The sequence below is a fragment of the Orussus abietinus genome, unplaced genomic scaffold, assembly GCF_000612105.2.
Source record: "Orussus abietinus isolate OABI.00-Male unplaced genomic scaffold, Oabi_2.0 scaffold479, whole genome shotgun sequence".
Classification (NCBI taxonomy): domain Eukaryota; kingdom Metazoa; phylum Arthropoda; class Insecta; order Hymenoptera; family Orussidae; genus Orussus; species Orussus abietinus.
The window spans coordinates 5,659-26,515 of NW_019394623.1; the positions used below are offsets into that span (position 1 = coordinate 5,659).

Here is a 20,857-nt window from a genome sequence, read left to right on the forward strand (position 1 = left end):
TGAGAAAGTGCAAGTTCAGCATTTGGGCAAACGCCGTACACACGGCAATTACGTTCGCGCTCGTCGCATTATATTTAATAACAATATCACTTATCACTTCTGGCATGTGTAAATAAAAAGATGAATAAACTGTTATAAAATACATTCTCGAGTATTATCATCTGTAGAGTATACTGCTTACCTACGCGCCTGAACGAATAAAATCATATAAATGACGTAATAATATTTAATAGTACAGTATTGGAAGCATTTAATATCATACTTAGATCTTAGGACGAGGCCCTGGGTATCGGCGAGGAAGCCAACGCGAGTTTCGATTCACTGGTTTACCGAGCCGCTAACTTTTCGTTCGATTTGCCAGTATCTCGCAATTTATTAATTATCCCACGTGGGGCAAAATCGACTCACCCCAGTTTCCAAGATTAGCCATGTACAAATTGACTTACTTAATAAGCATACCTAATGTCTACGTCTGATGAAATATTATCGACAAGATATATTATCGCAGAACGAAATCCCCCACATATTTTCAGCTACTTTGTATAAATCTAATGTACAATTACGGTACCATTTTCTTTCAGCCTGGTTAAGACTTTTGTTGCAGTCCCCAAATGATCTGAAACTCTACGTAAATTTCTCATCCTCGGAGAAGATTCGAGCGAACGAAAAGCACGGCTCGGCTAGTTTGATTTTTCCTCGAAGGCAAGAGTCGAAAACGGGAGGAAAAGAGGAAAGAGACCCCGGAAAAGTGCGAATGGGCCTTTACGGAATGTGCTTAGCGATGAGGCCAACATTTCCGCATTCGTAGCCGGTCGGCACGGCGTCGACCCGTAAGTACGATTTTCCCCAAGGGGACGGACCACATGGGGTCCCCTTGGGAAGTAATCTCGCGAGGACAATCTCTCGTACCGTAAGCCATCAGGGCCCCACATTCTCGACTCTAATAATATAGTTATTTAAAGTGAGGAGGCGAAATTCGAGATTCTCTTCTCCATTCTGGTAACCGGGCGCCGAGTATCATAAGCTCTATCAGCGATAATCCAGAAGGGGGGCGTCTTCTCTCGACGCGTATTCGCCCATCGGATTCGAGAGTTAAGCGTCCGAAAGAAATAACTAATTTCGACCCAAAGTCGCCCTCGCATCGAGTGCACGCTCAAACATCTTCCGGTATCCCTAGTTAGGCTTTAAAAAAATAGGCATTTGAACGAACCGTAGGTAACCACGAACCGCACTCTAGTCACGAGACTGACGGGAAAGTGCGCCTCGAATGATCAACCGCGGCTCCGGTTGCTGCAGACTTTTCCCAGGCTCGGTCGCATCCGTCATACAATATTATCTGAATTCCATTTCGGGGATAGTTTATTGTCGTTGTCAAAAAGACGTTTCCGGAAGAGAATTCATTAGTCGTGGACCGCATCCAAAGGGTCAGACCCAGGTACCGAGTTTAAAACGATGGTCCGTCAAAAAAGATTTGTCCAAGTTCTTGCCAAGCAATCGTTACACTTATCACCAACCGAATTAATATCCAGACCTCTGTCAAAATATGTACATCTCTCTATTACGCCCACAGAGTTCCACGTATATTACATCCATTAAAAATGTTACAAAAGTTACGTGATAATCATTGGTCGTTTTCATCGCTAATATTGCAACGTTATTGAAATGCACATCGAAGAAGTGTCCAGGACATCCGTTGACTCTATTTCTGATCACTCAAAATGGATCTTGGTAGTCTACCGTTGTTAACGTTCATATGGAAAATATCTTTAGCGTACAGCTCGAACCATTAGGAAATCTAGCGGTAAAGAAACGACAAGACGTTACAGCTGATGCCGTCGAGGCGCACTCTGAGCTTCAGTCAATAGGTACCTCGATTGAACCTCTTTCCATCCCTTCCGAGACATTCAAACATGGATTCCATCCATAAACCGATTTACGGATGCAACATTCTCCGAGCGTGCGAATAAACAATGCAGCGCGGTGCGCGCTCGCGAATTTGCATGTCCTCGAATGGAAGTCGCACTCCTCAGCGAATGTGGCTAACAAATTTGTACATTAATTAGTTTCCTTATTATTGTCATGGTATATATAATATCTTGTTAATANTAGATTATTGCATTATGCATTTTTGGTACCGTTACGTGTTGTTTGGTTATTTTTGTGTATTTGGCTGTGAGAGGGAGAGAAAGGGAGCAAGATTGAGAGAGACAAAAGGTTCATAACATTCATTAGCCCTAAGTATTTCTACGAAACTGTGCGAGATCGTCTTCCCTCCCTAACGTGGTGCCCGAATTTATGAGAATTTTAGTACCATTGAATTTTCCCTAGGAATAAATTCCTGGGATATTACAACTTGTCCGTTCCCCGCCCATGTTAAATTTCAAGGTTCGCTTAATACGTACAATTGGTTAATGGTTGGACCACTCTTGGCAACTGAATTCGTGTACTCAAACTTATTACATTTCTAGTCTAGGAGTCACTTGTTCGTAAGTGATTTGGCCAACCTAGGGGCAAATTATAAGAATTGGGTCAATAAGTAAAACTTGGCAGTCGGGGTGGCTGTTCGCTATCTGTAAACGATACCGCCGCTAAATGGAGAATCTCCTTGCTAGTGAGAAAATGCTTAAAAAAAAAAAGAAACCCTGACCATTGTATCCACCGTTCAAGATGAAAGAAATCCTAGGTAACATTTAATCTAATTGAGGTAACCTAGATCAAAGAAAGTTTCATCTTCGCTTGAACTATTCTACGCATTACTAAGCCCAAATATCTCCGAGGATACAAATCCAGTGCTGAACCAGTTGCAAATATCTACATGGGCAAGGAAATAATGGACAGTGTTCAAGGTTTAATTTTCGAAACTGCACATATACCTATGAGTCTCTCCCAATCTCGACGACTGCTTTCTGGTTCGGTCGAGGTTCGTCGAGGCGCGAAAATTTCCGAAGAAATCTCTTCCGGCCTGACCGTCGTCTACATCAATTGCGATGCGCAGATGATGAGCGAGCGGCCTTATTAAATGCTACACGACGTTTCTGAACGAGAAGGTCCTTGGATACTTAGCTAAGCTTAAGGGCCATGGGCGAACGAGGGTGGCGCTCCTATTCTCTGTAGGGTTTGCAATAGGAGTAACGGTGGTTCATGTGCTGGCTGTAGGAGCCGGAGTGAGAGAAGCGCTTGAGGCACTTGGAACACTGGAAAGGCTTTTCGCCAGTGTGGAGCCGCTTGTGTTCGGTCAGGTGATGCTTGTGCTTGAACGCCCTCGGGCACTCCTCGCACTTGTACGGCCTTTGCCCTATGTAAAGAATTCCTCCTAATAAGTATCACGACCACGCTAAGACTCCCGATCGATGATTCGCGGTGAAAAGATAATTTCATCTCTCAAAAGTTACCGCTATCTCGGGCTCTACTTACCGGAATGTTCGTACTTGTGTCTCGCGAGCGAGCTGTGCTTCGAAAACGTTTTGTCGCACTGGCCGCAGAAGTAGAGGCCTTCCTGCTCGGTCTCTGCCGCAGGGACGTCCGCTTGCGCCAGGACGTCACTCTCGTTTTTCGTTTGTGCTTGACCTTGACTCTGTGCCAACGAAATCAACGAATGATCGATGCTAATCCCCGAGTAAGATGTCTCTACGAACTAGTATGACAACCAACCTTTGAACTGATCTCGGTACAGGCAAATGGTACCGACTTCACTTCTGCGGAATCGACGGTCTCCTCATCGATGACGAGCGGCGAATCTTCGGGGTCGTCCGTATCGAGATTAGGGGGGGCAGGGTTGTCGTCCTTCGATCCGTAAGGAGACGACGTGTTTCTGCTGGAAGTGTCGCTATCCTTCGCTACCAAATTGGGGTGGACCTCCTTTTTCGACAGATCTAGGGGTTGCTCAGTGGTAGTCTGTATCGGCACCAGAGCCGGTACCTTTGACTCTCTGCGATCTCTTGCTCGTGAGTTTTGAAACCAAACCTACATAAACGTAAGCACTTACAAGTCAAGACCATCAAGGAAACGAGTGCCCACAGCCTATCTTACTCTGGCCTTATAGCTCACCTGAACGACTCGGGTGGAGAAATTAATATAATTGGCGATCATAGTAATTTCCTCCTTCTTGGGCCGAGGATTAATGGCGTAGTAGCCCCTGAGGACGGCCAACTGTTCGTCGTCTATCAAAGACCTGGCTCTTACTCTGCGACCACTTTCTCCCTGAGGTTGGCTGATTTCGTCCTCATACTCCGTATCCATATCGGAGCTGTCGACCACAGGCTCGGCCTGCGCTTTCCTCTTGTAGCCTACCCTCGCCGCCGGCATTTGGTTCACTTCTTCAAGCTTTGCTGCCAAGCCTTCGCTCTGAGAGTCGTACTGATCGGCCGCGGGCCAATCGGGACAATGCGTCGTCACCTCGCTGGACATCTCGCTGTCCTGATCCTAAAAATCACAGGGAAACATATCATTTTGTGCTCCTACTTGCTCCTCCCGAGTCCACGTCGATCAAGTACTTAATGCGATTCATCTCGGCTTTGATAAAAACAGATTTATCACCTGGTAATCCTCGTCTATTTCTCGCTTGATGGTCGCCGGCGAGGAAGCCAGCTTTCTCACGTTGGCTTCCAGTAATTGCTTGGTGACGGAAGTATTGACGGTCTCGAGAATCCTCCGAACGGCATCCAAACCCTGTGGATCCGGCGGTGCAGGAGAATCCTTTCCTTCGGTACCTTCCGTGCCCTCGGAGTCAGCCGTAGACGGACTCATCGTCTCGTGGTGCGACTCGAACTGTTCGGCTACCTCGTCCAGCCTCTTCGAGTGCAACTGGTTCAGGATTTTGCCCAAGGAGAACTGGAGGAAGTAATTCCCGAACCCTAGCACCTGGGGTAGGATGTTCTGCATGTCGTAGCTGCCTAAAAATACAAGATGCATCATTAATCCATCGCTCTGAAAATTCATAAAACCATAGACGTGCGACCAAACTCAGGTGATTCTCACCTGCACCGTCTCGTTGGATGTCGTGATAATCGGTCGGCGAGAGTTTCGGCAAGATCGGTAGGAAGGTGTTGTTGTTCGCCGCGAGCAAATCGACATCTCGATGGGCCTGCAGAGGTTGTTGCGACTTTTTCGGGCCCCTGTCCACGCTGCCGATGGAGGCCTGCCTGGACTTCTTCAGGTTGACTATCAAACACTTCTTTGACGTATTGTGACTCGAATAGGAGCCCGAGTGAGAAAACCTCTTGCCGCAGTTGGAGCATTGAAATGGTTTCTCCCCGCTGTGAATGCGGAGGTGTTCCTGAAAGCATCGATTTCGCATTGGCGAGCGTCCTAGGACGTACCGGAGTAACGAGAGTCTCGGAACAGCCTCTCTTCGCCGCCATCTATGGATCACTCGAGATGCCGTACCTTCAGATGATGTTTGAACTTGAAGGCCCTCGCGCAGTGCGGACATTTGAATTTTCGCAGCACGGCGCTCTCGTCGTGGCTGATCATGTGTCTCTGTAGTCGGTACACGTTGGCGAATGTTTTGCTGCAGACTTTGCACGACTGTTAACAAACGTTAAGTATCAATTGACCGTCTCCAAGTTTTCTCAAACTCGATCGGCGAAGGATTCTTTATGAAAGGACCAATATATAGTCCGTAGAGGGCACGCCTCGACTTACAACTTGGGAGAACTGAGCCGTCAGGTCGTTCTTGTCGATGCTATAGGACGTCTTGTGGGTGTCTTCCAGATGGAGCTGCAGGACGTGTAAGTTTCGACAGAGGATACCGCATTGGGGGCACCTCTCGGGCTGCTTAGCCGATGCCCCTTCGGCCCCACCACCGCCCCCGCCGCCGGTTCCACCGGTTCCGCCCGTTCCGCCCGTTCCGCCGCCCGCCTCCGAGTCCGCACCTGTCTCGTCCTCGCTGCACCCTGGAAGATCAAACGTTCGATGTCCAGACGGTTGGGCAAGGGAGGGAGGAAGGAAGGCCCCGCCATCGAGGAGGCGTAGCCTCCTTAGGGATCGCAGGGCTAACGACCGCGTCCCTCCCGAGAAAAAAGGTCTTGGCCGCCATTCCGGGACTCCGCGACGCGCCGCCATCTTTACTAATCACCGACCCTCCGAGAGTTCTAATCTTCGGCCGTCGTGCCTTCTAGTCCATATATCCCTGGACCGAGTTTCGTTTCACTCCAATACAACTTAGAAAATCGGTAAGAAAGGTCTTACAAACATTTTTACTCTGTTTTTAACCGAGTACCAGAGGTTTAAAAAAAAAAACGGTCGAAAAAAGCCAAGCAGCGCAATGGCGCTTTCTGAATAGGATGCGAAAAGGTCTTGGCCGCCATCTTTCCTAATCACCGATCCTCCGAGAGTTCTAATCTTCGACTGTACCAGAGGTTTTTAAAAGAACACGGTCGAAAAAAGCCGAGCAGCGCAATAGCGCATTCCGAATGAGATGCGAAAAGGTCTTGGCCGCCATTCCGGGACTCCGCGACGCGCCGCCATCTTTCCTAATCACCGACTCTCCGATAATTCTAATGTTCGACCGTCGTGCCTTCTAGTCCATTTATCGCCGTACCGATTTTGTTTCACTTCCATAAAACTCAGAAAATCGGTAAGAAGGATCTTACAAATATCTTTACTCTGTTTTTAACCGTTTGAGTACCAGAGGTTTTTAAAAAAACAGTCGAAAAAAGCCATGCAGCGCAATAGCGTGTTCCGAATGGGATGCGAAAAGATCCGAGCGACGCGATGGCGCTCCTTTTATTCTCTGGCAAAAAATTCGTCTGAAAATGCGTCGGGAAAGTTGAGCGCGTATCGTCAGATTGTGAGTGCGCGATCGATTGTCGGTATCGTTCAAATGCCCTGGGTTTTTTCGACATGAAATCTGAAGCGCGCGAAAGCGGCGCGTGGGACTCAAATGATTAATTACTTAAATACTAATTACATAAAGAAATTAGCTTATTAGGCTCTACTCTCTCCCCATTTCGTCCCCATGGGTCCATATGAACGGGCTGATAGTAAATTACATGAAAATTATGGAAGACGCGATGGGTAAGCCCTGTACGGGATTATAGCACCTTTACTCAGCTCCCCACTTATACTTTTCTACCGTCAGAATGTGTAGGTACGTCGTAATGAATTTCTAGATTTCCAGAGGGATTTCGTGCGGGTAGAAATGTTGGCGATATCACTTTTGCCTACCGAGGCAGAAACGGCTCGCCTCGGAGAGCGATAAAGGCAGACGCGGATACCATTATTTCGGAATGACAGGTAAGCCGAGGGGGCCACACCGCCAAATGTGACAATTCCACGTCCACCCTCGTGCGCATTCGACTCCCGTGCCACGTGAACGTGCTTTAGCCCTGCGAATCCCGGGGACGCAAAAGGGGGTCGTCGAATCTCGGGGCATTGTTCCCATCGGCCACCCCGGATGCGCAATGTCAATGCACACGGTGGGACGAAAGTGGCACATGGCAGGGTCGGCCAACCCTGCCTAACTTTTCGGCCCCATTGTGCCCCGTGAATTTCAATGATTTACCGTTCGCCAAGGTGATTAGCAGGGGAACTGGATCGGCTCGATGGCGAAACCTCGAGACATTAATCGAATAGAATTATCTCGAGGCATGGATCGAACGGATGACCCAAAACCTCGATTAGACTCAATACGAAGACCCGCAAGATGACAAAATCACAAGTACGCGTACTTCATCACGATACAAATAAGACAAGGTGTACCAATCGATAAAACTACAGCGCCAGATGCGAACTAAACGTAAGGGAGATGCAATAAAAAAAAGATAATTCATAAATAGTAACATTTCCCCCCATTTCATTTCAGGTGCTACATGACTTTAACAAATATCTAGGCATTTATCAATTTCGAAAGCACAATTAACTCGCTATTGATACGTGTAAATGAACCTCTGCTAAATTGCAGAATGACGGCGTCTCGAAAGGGTAGTAAAAAAAATCAAAGTAAAAGAAATAAGTAACTTCGACAGCCGAGTTTCGGTGTCTTTCATCTCTCTTTACCATTATCCAAGATGGCCGCCGGTGGACTCAGGTAGGCACGGTGATAAAGCCTCGACGAGGAGCCCTCTCCCATGAGACCGTCCCTCCCTAAATGCCTCTCGAAATCGATTAAATTTCAGCGAAATCGAGCGAAGAACAAGCGAGATAAAGCCGAGCAACGGGCGTTCCGAAGTCCATCTCTCGTGGAATTATGAATGGCAAAAAGTTCGCGCGGCTCCTCGGCGAGATGCCCCTTACCGTGAGGCGAAGGCGTTATCGCGTCTCTACTATATGTCACAAAACGGTAAACAGGACTTTACGTGTGTTCTTCATTTTTTCCTTTAACTAAACGTTTTATACGCGCGAGAGCTTTACTCCGGGTCGCGTGTGTCGAAATAAATCATGGAATTGACCGATCGCGTTGTTTACGCCGTATGCGCCGTCCCGCCGAAGCCGAAGGTGATCGTCTCCATTCCGCTCTTTCGGTGACCGTAACGGTCGTGCCTCGCGACTCGCGCGCCATCTTTGACGACCCAAGAAGCGGGACCAAAATGGCCGCCGTCAGTGCCGCCCCTTTTCTTCGCCTTTCTCGCCAGAAATCGGACAAAGGTACAGCGGAAACGAGGAGTTCCTCCTTGCGCGGCAATTCGCCTCTCCTCGCTAACGCACTTTGCCCGCTCCGGGACTCGATAAGACGTTGAAACAGGTCAGAGCCGTGAACCCTCCTGCCTTCCTACATCCGTGACTCCGATTGCTTCATCGCTTACACCTAGTCGCCTCATTACGCACGCATGTGCGTTTTTTACGAACCCTCCGGAAAACACGCCAGTGATTGGCTACGTACACGGCCCGACGTAAATATCGGGCCGATAATGTGCGATATGCCCGACCCGACTTGCCGATTCAGCTAAATCATCGTGAGTAGGAAGAGTCAGGACAATAAATGACCTTAGAGGAAAAAGCGCAGTTTAGAATTCATAATCTCGTAATAAGAATACCGAGATACCCCGAGCATACGTGTTCCTCCAGTTTCCTCGAACCTGGTGTTTACCAAAGTCCCCCTGTCATTTTTTAAATAACCGACGTTTACGTGCGAAACGATTAACCAGCGTCTAGATACTGTATTCGGAATGCAATTAGGAACGCAATATGATCTCGTAATCAAAGGAACTTGACTCTCAACATGATTTTCGCTCGTTATGGACCCCGTCGATTATCGTGGCAGCGAGCCCTTCATTCATGGCGGCATGGTTGCTATCGCGAGCTCGTGAAGAAATCGGCACGTCGTATCGTTCTACCCGACAGGGCCTCTCCTATCTGCGCGCGTCCGAGAACCGACAAGGGAACGCGGTTAGATCGGAGTCCCGCAAGACGCGTCGGGTGTCGCACAGAGCACGGCGCGCCAACGCCTCAAGGATAAACAACCAATCGGAATTATGCTTAACCTCGTGCGTCACTTCCGGCACAATTCTGATTGGTTCCTTGTCTTCGACGCGTCTACGCGCCGCGTCCATTCCTCCGGCTATTCAACGTCGAGATTGGACAACTCAAATACCGTAGATAATTGATGTAGTTTTTTTTTTACAGTAAATTACTAGATATTTTACTTAACAAATTTCATTCGTGACGTTAATTACATGAATATGGGTCTTTGTTTCTGAAGTTCCTATTTCTGACATGCTTAAAATTAAAAATTTGCTCCTATTTGCTATTATTCTTTATTCCTTTCTCTTTTTTTTTTATTAGGTATTTTACTTGGATTTTATGTTAAATACTTCCCTTACGTATTTTGTGTAAAAAAAAAAAAACACCTAGAATGACGCGTCACTGCGCTATCCCGCTCGACGCTCAAGCTGATAGCTGCTTTTCGACGTTAGCCGCAGCGATAGGATCCACCTATTATGGGCATTTTCCCTGGCCAATCAGCGTCGCTGATGCCGTAGCGGCCAACCAATCAGCGCCGCCTGTGGCGCATCGACCAACCAATCATTTCCGCGGATGGCGCAGCGGTCGACCAATCGCGTGGCCTCCCGCGGGACGCGGTGGATGCGAACTCGCTCGGCCATGTGATTAATTACGCCGTCTCGGGGCGGAGATGGCTATCTCGCTCCCGATGCTCTCGGGTGACGTCAACGGAATGTGGAAACGAACCTTGCGAATTGCAAACAATGAAAAGCTCGCCTCGAAAACCGTCGCGATTGGAAAGGGACCGATGCGAGCCGGACCAAAGTGGGTACGCTCAATGTCAGATGTCCTTGTCTAACTACACTTTCTCAATGGCGATGGGAAAGAAGCATAAAAGTGGAGGAGCATAGATTGCGCGTCCCCATGGATAAAGGGTATTGTTGGAACCCGGGTTCCGGGAATAAAGGGAAAGGTAACGTATTCCGACCTCTTCGGCCTTTTCCCGAACGGCCGCGATTGGCTGATTGCTTCCAGTCCGAAATCGTGCCAGCTAATCACGGTTAGCGAGGAAGGGACGGGTAGATGTGCATGTCACGAAATGATAAACGACGATTCGGACGAGAATCGTTGATTATTCGGAACTCTAGAAATCCCCCAGCTCCAATGCCGAGGGATTTATGCGCGGAAAAGTACATCTATCGAATAGTTCTAAAGATACGGAGTGACGTACGAAAAGAACCATCAATGACCGAACGCTCCTTTCCTTTTGCATTTTTTTTTCTTCTTTTTTCTTTCTTTTAATTCCGATATAACCTCGTTTCAATTGTGCCCGATTCTCCCAGCCACCAACGAGCGTCCACCACTGCCGAGCTTTGGCCGTCTTGGGAGTACAAGGATTCCGCATCCCATTGACGACAATTGCCAATATCGACAGCTGCATCTCGTACAACCACGAGCCATCAACGAGAATATATAGAAATGCATCGTATTTGTCTCGCAGCCTCATAACATATACCGGTACTTATCGGCGGGAATGCGTACAATGTTCGGCCGATAAAGCGCCTCGCCTTTAATAATCCATTAAACAAGGCCTGGAAGAATCTTACGAGAATGATAAATCAGAGGCGCGGTAATAAATTCGACGTTAAATCCTAACCACGAGCTAACCGATGACCGATAAGTTTCAACATCGAAAGCAAGTTCCTCCGCTGGTATATACATGTTCCGCGATTCCGTAAGTTTTCATAAAAACAAAAAAAAAAGAAGAAGAAAAAGTGCGAGAAACCTCAGCACCCCGAAGATCCATCTCTCCGCAAGGCGGGTATAACCCCTCGCTAGAACAAAATGGCCGCCGCGCTTACGTCACCCCGGGAGTCGGATTAGCCCGTAAAAGGCAAGTCAGGGGGCAAAGCCAGGGGTGCGCACGGGTCTCCACATGCGCGTTTACGCGCACGAGTCTCCACATGCGCGTTTACGCGCACGAAGCGAAATACGAAAATCGGTGAAAAGCAATGCCCTACCCCAGAAGATTCACGTGCAGAGAGCCGCGTCGCAAGGTTGCCAGCTCGGGCGGCGTGGCCCTGCCCGTAAAAGAAAAATGGCCGGGCCCGCTTACGTCACCCAGTGGGCGCCGGATTAGCCGTTAAAAAAGGCGCGTAAAGTCGTCGCGGGGCACGCGCCCGGCCACGATGTGTGCCCCGGTTACCGCGGCGTACGCGCGGTCTCCGCATATCTGCGCACTAAGCGCACGATACGCGTCGTACGCACGACGCGCGATACACGGGGCACGGTGCACATAATGGCCGGCGTTCCACGGCCCCGGCGTGGGGAAGATCTCCGGCCACGCGCGCGATCTCTGGCGCGTGAAGTAAATGATTTCTCGGAGAGGTCATTGAGCCTGTCGGGGCGCGGCCGCCATTGGCTGGCATGTCCGAGCGCCGACGACCCGCCGCGCGGGGCCGCTTCTTCTTCGCCTTTCCCCTGGAGCGCCGATCGGAGCGCCCCCCGGCAGCCAATCGGCGCGGCTCGAGCCGCGCGGCCCACAGGCCGATGCACCTGTCGTCGCGCGAGCCCGCGCGCTCCGGCCGCCCCCGGCAATTACGTCGAATGCCTCGGAACCCGCATTTACTACCTCGACGAAGGTCCGAGTCCTGGGGAGAGCGATGCCAGAGAATTGCCCGCCGACTCGACTCCATGGAAACGTCCGCGGAATCCATCCACTTATTTATTTGACATTCCTAAATTAAAGGGATTCTTTTCAAGCGCTCGCGGATGGCCGGCATTAACGCGCGCGGGGAATTTCTCGCGTCGGGAGACCTTTTGCCCGAGAAGACGGAGACCGGGGCTTCTTCGGTATTTAAATGGGATTTAGATTAATGTTAATACGCTCGCATGCGAGGAGAGAGAACATATCTCACATTTGATGGGTATTAACACGTACCGCGTCACGTGTACCACCGATAATACGCGTTAACCTCGGCTGGTACACGGCGTGGCACGGGACGTGTTAAAGAGAGATTTAAGGAAATGATTTTTGCCGATCAGTGGCAACGATCGGGGTGTTTCGCGTTAGCTCTACTTTTAGATAGATCGAACCACAGATATCGTTAAGTACGGACATTCGCGTCCATCGGCATAGCTTATCGAACGCTTCAAGGAGGGGGGTCAGAAGTGATCATACATTATCGTAAGACTCGAAAGGAAAAAGAAGACACATGTTATTTAGTTCATAGTGCGAGGTCATCGGGAGAGAATGTTAATCAGAGGCGGTTCACAGCCGCGTCAACATTCTTGAAACGGTTAGCACTCTTTAATTTGCCGATAAAAGAACACCGAGTCGTTTTTGCACCGATTTGTGGAAGCGCCTTATCGCTTGCCGAGTTTTGCCTTTTTTCGGGGTTACCTTACCCCCCTCATTAAACGCTGTACTGGTGTCAACGAGTGATAAGAAAGTGCCACAAAGTAGTGCGCACATCGGAGTTTACATAACCTTTTCGAGTTCGTTTTTTCCTTCCTTTTTATTGCGCGCCACTCCTTGGGGCTAAATTTCACCGTCAATCGATCCCGCTTTTGTGTCGAGACGATCCATCCAACCGAATTAAGCGACTGCCCAATAGAAACAATACCGATCTAAAAGTCATCTCGATATAGGAAGATAAGTAAAGAATAAAAAATTAAACAATAACAAAATTCCCCGTACAATGTTTGATCGTCAAAACATTTCGAACATCTTTCTGCGATCAAGAGGCGGCCGCTGCGAGTGTTTGTAGAAATAACAACCGTGCAGTACTCTCTAGGCTACATTTTCCTACATCACGTTGATAACCTTATTGGAGTAAAGTTCAATTCTCATGTTTAATTTTTTCTACGCGAACAAATCTCCTAAGATATTCCGATATCTTGGAAAATATCTCGGCCTACACCTTGAGCAACGTTTCTTGGCCCGCGAGTGATGAGGTCCCGACTTTCTTTGACTCTCGATCCGCGTTCCTCGAGGGTCGCCAAAAATCGTAGAAACGTTTACGAGCCATTTCTCGCGCCGCGGGAGAGCCTCCGCGTTCTAAAAACAGCGGCGAGTCTCCGGAAGCACGAGCGAATCGTAAAGACCTTAAGGTGAAGTGAAACGCGTCGAGGAGCTTGATCGACGTCGATGAAGATTTTTCTAAATACCTACGTTGCCGATATTCGATTTATATTGACAGCCGTGTAGAATTATATTGAGTATTGCACTAAATGGCATACTCCACCCGTCGTTTTCGTACAATAATTATAAAGAAATCGAAGTAAAACTCTAGAAATCTTCTGGATTCATGCTATCTGGGGCCCTAATTGACTGCAGAGGGACCTTCTGTGCCATCTGTGATTTGCAGGTCAATTAAATCTTCACTCCGAGACCTCGTATTCCCATCGTTTTGGCATACAAGCGCATACAACACTTGTTTTGCCTTTATCCCGTTCAAATGCGAGTTTATTGATTACCACAGTGTTCTAAATTGTCGTAAAATTATCCCGACCCTTTCATTTCTCATATTAGAACCTTCGATAATTGTATATTGATCGAAATATGATCGAGCTCGACGCCATTTTGGTTTTCGTCTGGGCTGATATAAGAAATTCTTTCCAAAAATCCAAATTTTCAATGTCTCAGGACAATTCTTGGATGATCACGAGCCATGGGTCAAAGTTTCGGACAGTTTGGTCCAATACCCTTAAAGAAAAAAAATGTATTCGAATCCACTGATTTGAAGGGGGTTTCATTTCACCTTAAGACCGGCCGCAAAGATTCATTTGGACACGGGAACGCTCGTTCGCAAGGTATATTAGTCCCCGATTGAGTCGGGTTCTCCTTGGGTCGGTATTGCGGGCCGACATTGTATGCGAGGCAGGAAGCTGCGCGACGTGTGTAACGCGACTCGCGCGATACTAATTACGAGTAACCGTACACCCCTTCTGCGAAACGATGTGTTTTAACAAACAATAAATGCCGTGTCCCAAGGAGAAACGACTAATCGCGCATTTGGAGTCCCCACCGGGAGTTTCGTGCCTTTTTCGAGCACCAGGGTGTTTTATTTCCCGTGACGGTATAAAAGTGTACGACCGGGCAAGAAGTTCGCGAATTCGTAGCTCCACGGAGAGCGGTTAAAATAATTCGCGACATTTTCACCCGACCCGTTCCCCCGTAACTGCATCCCTGAGGTGTAAATATAATATCTCCCTAATGCGTTAAATGTATATTAATATATCTAACCTAAATGAATATATCTATCGTTAAATGTATATTAATATATCTAATCTAAAATAATAAATCTAACTAATGCGTTAAAAATACTACGAAATCATAATATATCGGTGCGTGACCGACACGCGGGTCGGAAGTGAAACTTCCAAGCCGAAGACAATTACCCAGATATCCTGAACTATTCTTAATTACGCGTTAAACTATTCTACCTCGAGATGCCCTTACCCTATGCGCGTAATTATCATCTCTCAAGTACCCGCTTCCTTCATTTCAAATGTCAACGATTCAACTGAAAGGAAATAATGGAATACACCGAAATTGTACTAATACCGAGACACAAAGAAGGTAAAGGGTAATGAACCGTAAACCGTACAATTAACATTCACTTTTCGTAGAGGGTCGCTGTCGTATCCTGCGACCTTCCTACCGTGCCGTGAGATTTCAGCTAAAAAGGGGCAATACCAAATAGGATAGGTAAGTCTTAGAGAAATATCATCCGCGTTCGCGATACCACATTCTTTGTGGAGAGTCAACCGCTTATCGATTCTCCGGAAAGGAGATGCGTCGAAGACGTTCTCGTGATCCGGTGGGAACGGCCACACTCGAGGTACGAGCGGAGGAGCCGCATGACATTGCGCAGTTGTCTCGTGCGAAAACAACTCGACATCGAGAGTTTAAGCGAGATCGATAGAGGCAGCCTCTCCTTCCTGTGGCGAGGCTTCCTCGTGTCTTCCAACGAACCGCCTAACGGCCTCCTCTCCTTCCTGTGGCGAGGCTTCCTCGTGTCTTCCAACGAACCGCCTAACGGCCTCCTCTCGGCGGCGCGATAAATCTCTCTCCTTCGAAATGCCCGAAAGGTCCAAGTCCTTCGCTTCGTTTAACTTTATCGACTCGTCCCAGGAAACGAGAGAGAGCGAGAGAGTGAGAGAGTGAGAGAGAGGAGCGGGAACGCTCGATATCGAGGCACCGCTATTTAAGAGCCCGTCAATTACGGGCCACTTAAAAAACCTCCATACGTGGATCGACTCGGAAAGGCTGGCCAGCAGCCTCGGCCAATTTCTCCGCGACAGGGAGCAATGGCGAGCCAAATTCCTCTGCCAACCTCGAAACCGATATACGGGTAAAAAAAACGTTTTAATTAATTAAAAAAAAAAATCACACGGGGTAAAATCCTCCGACGGAAGGGTTTTTTCATTTCCCCCGTCCTAACCGCGGAAATTCAAAATGGCGGACCACCTGGAGGCACCTGCTCTGGAAGCGATCCAGGTTTTCGCAACGACCCGACAATGTTGACCACAATCGAGTTGGCCGCCTACGAGGAAAGGTGTCCACTCGCAAAAGGTGCCAAAACTTGAAAGAGATTCTAGGACACCGCATTGATATCCACCGCGTGTACGGGTGCAATCGGAAAATCCGCGTGAAGGGATAGTTAAGCGGATTGACGAGGCCGCGTCAGGTGTGATGGTTTCTTGGAACATTGTATGCGCTCGCCCCAAGGGTAGGTAAACGCGAGGCGACCGGGAAAAATCTCCCCACGACACTCGCGAGTGTCGGGCGAATTAATATCGGGACTATCCCCGAATTAGCGCGACATTTGTCGAATCCAAATATAACCGAGGATTCGCCCCGAGAGGTGTCCGTCCCCCTCCGCCGAGCCGAAAGGACAAGGGCAAATTGTGCGAGTGAGGCACCTCCACCTTTTCCCAAGGATTAAAATACACGAAGCGCGGCGAACTCGCGGGCAGGATTTTTCTTTTTTTTTTTCCTTCCCTCGACATCCCCCACATATCTGGGCAAGTTTTCTGCATCCGCGATGCGGTTCACCCCCACGTGTCGGTATCGGGCAGCCTCGACGCCAGGATATCGCTGCCGTGAATCACAAAGAGACTCGAGACTCGTCACCGAGAAGAGCGAGTCTCTCGCAGAATCCACGACCGTCGAGGGTACCTCGGGGGCTATCGCTGAACAATTTGCGTCATCGATCGGTAATTGGCGACGAGAAGAAAAAAAAAATAAAAGAATCTCAGATGACGTCAAGCGCTCCAGCGTCTCTTCGACGCACATCCTCGCAAGATCTCTCCCAGTGCCGAGACAATATTTTCACCTATTAAGAACTAAAGACCTCCGTTTATCAAAACACCTTCCGATCGTAAACCCCCCTCTCAAGAACAATCCCATAAAACGTTCATACAACCCCCATGTATCGTTCAAATCATATAAAACCCGCCCGATTACCCTAAATCCTGTACCATTCCCAGGACACCTCGAAACGCTACGCCGAAAATCCATCGCCACAAGTACGAGGGCAGAAAAACCCCGAAAATTTCCCGTGTACCTTTCAAGGAGGTTGCGCCCTCACCTCGGGTGTCCGACCGGTGGCGAGGGCGTCGCATATCTCGGTGCCTACTCACCTTTGAACGCGTCGCGGACAAGAGTCATGCTCATATTCGCGGGGGTGGGTCCAGTCGGCGCGTGGGTGGTCCCCTAGGAGGGTCGGGGTCCCTTATCGGAGTGGTCCGAGAGTGGCGACTCGCGTCCTAGGGCATCCGGGGGCGCAGCGGCAGCGGCAGCAGCAGCAGCAGCGGGGACATGGCCCGGTGGTCGGCGGCGGACGCGGCGGCGTCGGATCGACCGCGCCGGAGGCTGGCGTCGTCGGGGCGCGCTCCTCGTCCCGCGTCGGCGGCGACGGCGGCGGCTGCGGCGCCCGTCGTCGCGGCGCTCCTCGCGGAGGCGACGCCGCGCTTGGCGGACATCAACGGCGCGCGCGCGCGCGCACGACTCTCTTCGTCTCCGTCCGTCTCTCCCGGCTCGTTCTCCTGTTCTCCTTTAGCGAGGGGATGGAGGGAGAGGATGAGGGGGGGAGAGGGAAGAAGGGATTACGCGGGGGGGTCGAGTTTCACCTGCAGGAAGCGCGGCGTAGGGTTGCCGTCACGGGGTGCGCCCTCGGGCGGCGCATCGCGTCGCCGTCTTCGCCGTCTCCGCCGGCGTCGCGGTCCTTCCGGCGCTACGACGACGCCCGTCGTCCCGGCGGCGTCGAGAGGCCCTCGGCGTCGGCACGGCTCGAGCATTCACGCTGCCGCGCGCGGCCCTCTCCTCCCGCCGACTCCGGCCTCCGGCGCGGCGTCGCCGGGCCTCGGCGTCCTCCTCGTCGTCGCTATCGCCACCGCCGCCACCGTCGCCACCGCCGCCGTCGCACCGCACGCACGCACGCACCCGCGCGACCCCTCACCCCGCGCGATCGCGCGCGCTCGCGACTCACCCAGCCTCGAGACCGGAGGAGAGAGAGAGCACCCGGATATATCAACCGGAGAGTAGGAGCGGGCCGGGCCCGGTCGCCAGGAGGTCGCCGAAGTCGAGGATCGGGAGGCGAGCCGCTCCACCGCCGGGCCGGACTACTTACACACGTGGGGACCGAGCGGGACTAAAGCGCAGATCCCGTGCTATAGAGCTCGGGAGGATGGATGGTGATGGCGGCCGCAGCGGCAGCCACCGCCCCCGTGCGCGCTCTCCTCGTTCGGTCTCTCTCTCCCTCCCTCCCTCTCTACCTCTCGCTCGCTCACGCTCGCCGCGTCCACCTCCCCCGCAGCGAGCACGCCCCTCCGCCGCGCAGCCGTACGCCGTCGCTCGCCGCTAGGGCGACTCCACCACTCCCGCGCCGGAATGCCCCTACCTGGCGGCGAGGCATCGCGCGACCACGCGCCGCCGAGCCAGGGACGTGTCGCGAGCCCATGCCCGGGCGCGTCTCCCGAGGTCCTGCCGGGAACCCAGACACTCTTTCCAACGGACCTCGCGGCTAAGAACGGAACGCGAGTCTTACAAAGTATGGAACCTTGGATGGTACTAAATTCTCGGAAGAAACAAGTGGCCCGGGGCTGCGTCCCATGTGCGTCCCGCGGCCCCCACGGAGCCGAGCTTCTCGACTCCGCGGCTTTTTTTACATCCTAGGATAGGAAACTCGACCGATCTTAACTCTGCTCTCTTGCTTTACTTTTCCCTCGTCTTATGTACATACCTAGAGGGGCGAGTCGAGGCGGAGCAGCCTGGGATTCCAGCAGCGGGAGTCCGCGATGGCGGAGCGTCTTATCGCCTTTGTTACCGGAAATTTTGATAGGCGCGCCTTCCTCTCCCTGGCGGTGTATCTGCGGGCGATAGATTGCGCGTTATTAACGATATATTTGTCTAGTCGGGCTGGTCGACCGACTTCGGGGAGACGGGGACGCGGTTTACGCGTAGCTGAAAGCTGCCGTTGTCCCGCGCGACCAGAGGCGCCCGTTGGCTCGTGTTAACTCGAAAGGTTAAATTCCACCGGGCACTTAACTCCGCGTTCGTCGCCGACGATGCGTTCCCCTCGTCGAATCTAAATGGTATTCCCGCTTTTGCCGCTCCCGCGGGCCTACGTGGAAATTATTTTATTCCCCGGTTTTGCCGGCGGAATCGCGCGTGCTCGTGAAAATGTAAAACATCCCACGGTGTGCACTCCTAAATGCAAATCGGGCCGAGATATTAATGCCGCCTCGTTTCGTCCCGAAACGTTTCCCATTTGCCGTCGTAATTCCGAGCGATCGCAATTGTTCGTTTCGACACCCCTTAATTGTTTTTCCCTGGGCATGTAAACAGACTTCTTTCTTGCGCAAACTGCGTCGTTGACTTCGGGACCTCGTCCGACGTAAACTTGCGACCGTGCCGGCGCCTATTTTACGGATGTAGTGGTGAAACGGTTTCGCAACACCTTTGGTTACGATTACCGATGGGAGAATGGAGCGATACAGATGAGGAAACCGTTGGCCACTTATCCACCCGACGATAGGACTTCGAGGAAAGAACCCACTCGATCGACGCACTTTCCGTTCGCGGTTGGACTAAATTCTAAATACGTCCCCGAATTAAAAAAATCCCACCTGTGCTCTCAAATTATATCTGTAACATCAACCATTATTCCCGCCGCCTCGTAGGGAAAATTCGGTATTAACAAAAAGTCATTGTAAAATTACGATAAAAGGCGTAAATGTTGGCGACGTTTAGAATTCCGGGTAAAATAACGTCTCCCCGAGGCAGTTCGAAAATTGGATCGAGGCCAAATCGAGAATCAACAAATCTGTGCCGAAATAATATTTCCTTTACGTGAATTTCATGTGGTAAAAGGTTCAAGATCGAACATCGTTTTCGGATATTGTGTAAATGATTTTGTAGTTGTATTAAAAAATCTAACGTATTGTTCTCTACGAAACGGACTTAAATGCTTTGCGTAGGGCGTCTTAAACTCCAGACCTCGTAGAGCTCCCCAATCGAGCGCTTCCAATCAATGTAGCGATCTCGAGAGAAAGAGAGAGAGCTCGCGAGGGAAGCCTCGGCTAGACGGAGAAAGATGGAGGGCGCTCGCGGAGGTAACGTCCGACACTATTATTAGTAAGCAGCTGCCGGTGAATTAGTGAATGAACCGAGAGGGCCACTGCGCGAAACAATGCGAAAGGAGGGCAGCGCAAGCTACGAGCGCGCGCGCCGCCTTCTCGGCGAACTCGTGCGCACGTGCGAGCGCCGTTGCGTCCTCCGGAATCCGCGCATCAAAACAACATCCGAGGACAAAGAGATACGACTTTATAAGGAAGAGCAAAGGAACTCACCGTCCATCCAGTCCGCCTAATCTACCTCATCGGCGTCTTTCGTGGCACTTCGACACGACTCCTTTGCAGCGACCTTCTCAAAAATAAACCATACTTTTGCTCAGCCTGGATACCCTTCTTTCCTGTGCAAGAAAAAATTATTTCCACCAATAAACTCAAATATATTACGCTCTGCATAAATTTAGATAATTTAAATCGACCCACCTTGGTAGGGGTACGACCTCGAACTTTCTGGAAGTTACACGGTCCTTTGGTGTTCCTGTAAAGTATAAGTGCAAGTAAAGTCATTACGGGGAACATATAATATATAAATATAGACAGAAATGAAGAGAACGTTGGTGCGTCGTACCAGAATCCTGATTAGTCTTCCGCGTATCCGAGTTTTTTGAGAAAGTATTCGATATTCTAACGACGAGTCGGTCCGAGACCTTTGTGTACGCAATGCCGAGAAGTGAGCGGGATGAGCGGTGGAGAAAAACGAGTCTAGGCAGCGCAGCATCTTCACGGTGCCCCGGCGTCTCCCCGGAGAGCCGGCCCTGCCAATGGCGGCGCTCCGGTCGGCGGCGGTCCAGCAGCGGCGCGCGGCGATCTCGACCGAGGGGGCCCGAAGATCGCC

At 50.5% G+C, this 20,857-nt stretch overlaps 1 protein-coding gene across 6 annotated transcripts; it reads right to left on the reverse strand.

Moving 5' to 3' along the window:
• Positions 1–2,108: 2,108 nt before the first annotated feature.
• Positions 2,109–20,809, reverse strand: LOC105703212 (zinc finger E-box-binding homeobox 1). 6 transcript variants are annotated; one of them, XM_012431435.2, is made up of 11 exons: positions 20,591–20,809; positions 20,446–20,500; positions 20,242–20,363; positions 5,644–5,894; positions 5,386–5,526; positions 4,978–5,275; positions 4,537–4,892; positions 4,048–4,422; positions 3,652–3,963; positions 3,415–3,574; positions 2,109–3,295 (listed from the first exon to the last, which is right to left on the reverse strand). In XM_012431435.2, exons 3-11 carry the CDS (start codon positions 20,246–20,248, stop codon positions 3,102–3,104), a joined length of 2,094 nt encoding a protein of 697 aa, XP_012286858.1. In that variant the 5' UTR covers positions 20,249–20,363; positions 20,446–20,500; positions 20,591–20,809; the 3' UTR covers positions 2,109–3,101. The 6 variants fall into 6 exon arrangements, with proteins under 6 accessions (XP_012286858.1, XP_023288658.1, XP_023288659.1 ...); XM_023432890.1 differs by having other exon boundaries at positions 20,242–20,500; XM_023432891.1 differs by lacking the exon at positions 20,591–20,809 and having other exon boundaries at positions 20,446–20,518.
• Positions 20,810–20,857: the final 48 nt, after the last annotated feature.

What these genes read in the sequence shown, in the direction of transcription:
- LOC105703212 (XM_012431433.2), bottom strand. Translation starts at nt 8,071, where the DNA reads ATGGGAGAGGGCTCCTCGTCGAGGCTTTATCACCGTGCCTACCTGAGT. An exon ending in GGCGGCCATCTTGGATAATG is followed by an intron (nt 5,895 to 7,998) that starts GTAAAGAGAGAT and finishes TTGATCTTCCAG; the next exon opens with GGTGCAGCGAGGACGAGACA. An exon ending in TCTCCACCCGAGTCGTTCAG is followed by an intron (nt 3,964 to 4,047) that starts GTGAGCTATAAG and finishes ACGTTTATGTAG; the next exon opens with GTTTGGTTTCAAAACTCACG.